General features: G+C 36.3%; 1 protein-coding gene across 1 annotated transcript in view; it reads left to right on the top strand.

Moving 5' to 3' along the window:
* Window positions 1-2,282, top strand: part of doc2b (double C2-like domains, beta) — a 281,581-nt gene that overhangs the window by 185,748 nt on the left and 93,551 nt on the right. Inside the window, exon 3 of the mRNA XM_015382151.1 lies at window positions 1,725-1,799. Within this exon, the coding sequence (XP_015237637.1) occupies window positions 1,725-1,799 (75 nt within the window). The remainder of the gene's footprint in view (window positions 1-1,724; window positions 1,800-2,282) is intronic.

Raw genomic sequence — 2,282 nt, 5'->3', positions numbered from 1 at the left:
TTTTTTTTTTTTTTTCCAGTGGCCCTAATCCTCTTCCGTAAAATTCCCATTATGAGTTCGTATGAAATCGTACGGAAAGTTACAGTATGCACCCTAATTTCGTACGTTTTTGACGTTTTTTTCGTCGTATTTCGTCGTATTTTTACGTCTTGCCTCGACGCATAACATATAATTTAACATACAATTAACCCCAACCCTAAGATACAAAACAGCAAGCAACGTAGTTAGAGACATGAAGAAGTGACTATTGCACTGTTTTTCCGATTTTTACATCCGTCTGCGGATCTGCTTTTTTCGTCTGTCTGGCTGCGCATGCGCACTGATCTGTCTTTTCGAGGAAAAACGTCAAAAACGTACGAAATACTGTGCATAACTTTTGTAAGATTTCATACGAACTGATAATGAGAATACGTTGCTCTGTAGAGTGTGTAGCACTCAGAGTGAGAGGACCGTTTTTCAATTTCACCATCAAATTGAGGACCAGTTGTTGCAAAGTCAGGATATTTTGCTAATTATAAGGTTTAAGGTGCCAATTGGGTTAAGGTTAGGGTGAGGTATGTATTGGTAATGGTTAGGTTTAGCATTTTCTGGATTTTTGCCTAAGTTACCTGTTCGTCCATAATTAAATCGGCAAAACTCATCTCTGCCTACTCTTTTTTGCATTTGGGTCCTCATAGCCTCCACCCAACCTGACAATTTTTCTTCATATTCCTCCTCAGGCTGGTCGATTAGTCAATAAAATCTATAATCACCATTTTTGTTTGTGACATTTTCCTGTTTTTAAAACCTTTTTTTTTTAACCAATGCTCTCCTTGTCCTTCCATGCTGAGAAAATACATTAGTTCATCTTTTTTTTTCTTTTTAAGCATCTGCTTGTAACTGATAAATTAAAGCAACTCAATTATTTTATTGTTTCCTGTGAAACCAGATTATTTTACAAGCATGTTTCACAGCTTGAATTTTGTTGCCCTTTAAATAAGGTCACCTCCCAGAGGGGATGATTAATCTCAAAGGTAGTTTTTGAAAGCAATATATGTCATTTATTGTTTTTATTATAAAAATCAAGTGATTAAAAGAATTAATTAACCGTATGATGTAGAAAAGCATAGATACACTTTGAAATCTTTGTTTTGCAATTGCTTGTTGATCCACATCATTAACATGCATATTGCTGTTTGAGAGCAAGTTAATCAAGTCTTCTCTTCATTTTAACTACAGTATTTATTGGTGTAGAAAACTGGTTCATAACCCCCAAGTAGTCTTAGGCCCCATTCTTTACGCCACGATGTTCATGTGATTCATCACAGCGATACCAAACACTAAATACATTTTAAAAGAAGAAAAAAAAAAGTTAAAAAGCAATCCACCTGACTTTGTTTCTAAGTTTGAAGATGTTTTGCATCCCATCCAGTAGGCTTTTTCAGAATTGAGTTTTTTTTTGGCTTATTTTGTTATTCCCCATTCCAAAGGGGTGAACCCGTTCGTCCGTTTTAATTTGCATGTTTTCTAAAAGCTTTGTTGGGTTGCTGTATAAGAGCCTCAAACTCAACATTATTTCTGACATTTTGAAGTGAAAAAGCTTCTTGGATGGGAAGCAAAACATCTTCAAACTTGGAAACAAAGCCTAGTGGATTTTTGTTTTTACTTTTTTGAAATCATATTTCTTTTATTTGTGAAATGCTTTTGCATACATTCCATACTAACTCTCTGTTTTACCTCCATAGGGGCTCAAACCAATGGACCACAATGGGCTCTCAGATCCTTATGTCAAACTGCACCTACTGCCTGGAGCCAGCAAGGTCAGTACCATGAAATAGATTCAAGAAAATCAACATAATGTGCAAGGTAGCACAGCATAACAAGACAACTATGGAAGCCAGTTGTAGGTCATTGTTGTGGAATGGTGAGACGATGCTAGGTGCTTCATTAGATAGGAGTTGCTTCTAGCTGACATGGACAAAACCTTGGTCCTGGACATTAGGACACCAAATAGTGTCTATTTTTCCCGTTTAGAAACACTGTTATAGCCTTAGGTCTCTCATATCGGTCTCAGTCTATGAGTGCAAAATTACAGCTCCTCATCGATTAGCATCATGTACACCTCTGTCTCATCTAGGGGTGTAAATCACACCCATCATGGCGATTCGATTCAGTATCGATTTCCTGACCCAACGATTTGATTATTTTTGATACTCAAGAATACACCACAATACGATTCGATTCGATTAATTGATTAATTCATTTTTTTTTTTTTAGACCTTACAGGCTAAACAAAGTTTCAA

Source organism: Cyprinodon variegatus, unplaced genomic scaffold, assembly GCF_000732505.1.
Source record: "Cyprinodon variegatus isolate N-32 unplaced genomic scaffold, C_variegatus-1.0 Scaffold250, whole genome shotgun sequence".
In the NCBI taxonomy this organism is placed as follows: Eukaryota; Metazoa; Chordata; class Actinopteri; order Cyprinodontiformes; family Cyprinodontidae; genus Cyprinodon; species Cyprinodon variegatus.
This window is presented reverse-complemented; position numbering and strand designations above follow the sequence as displayed.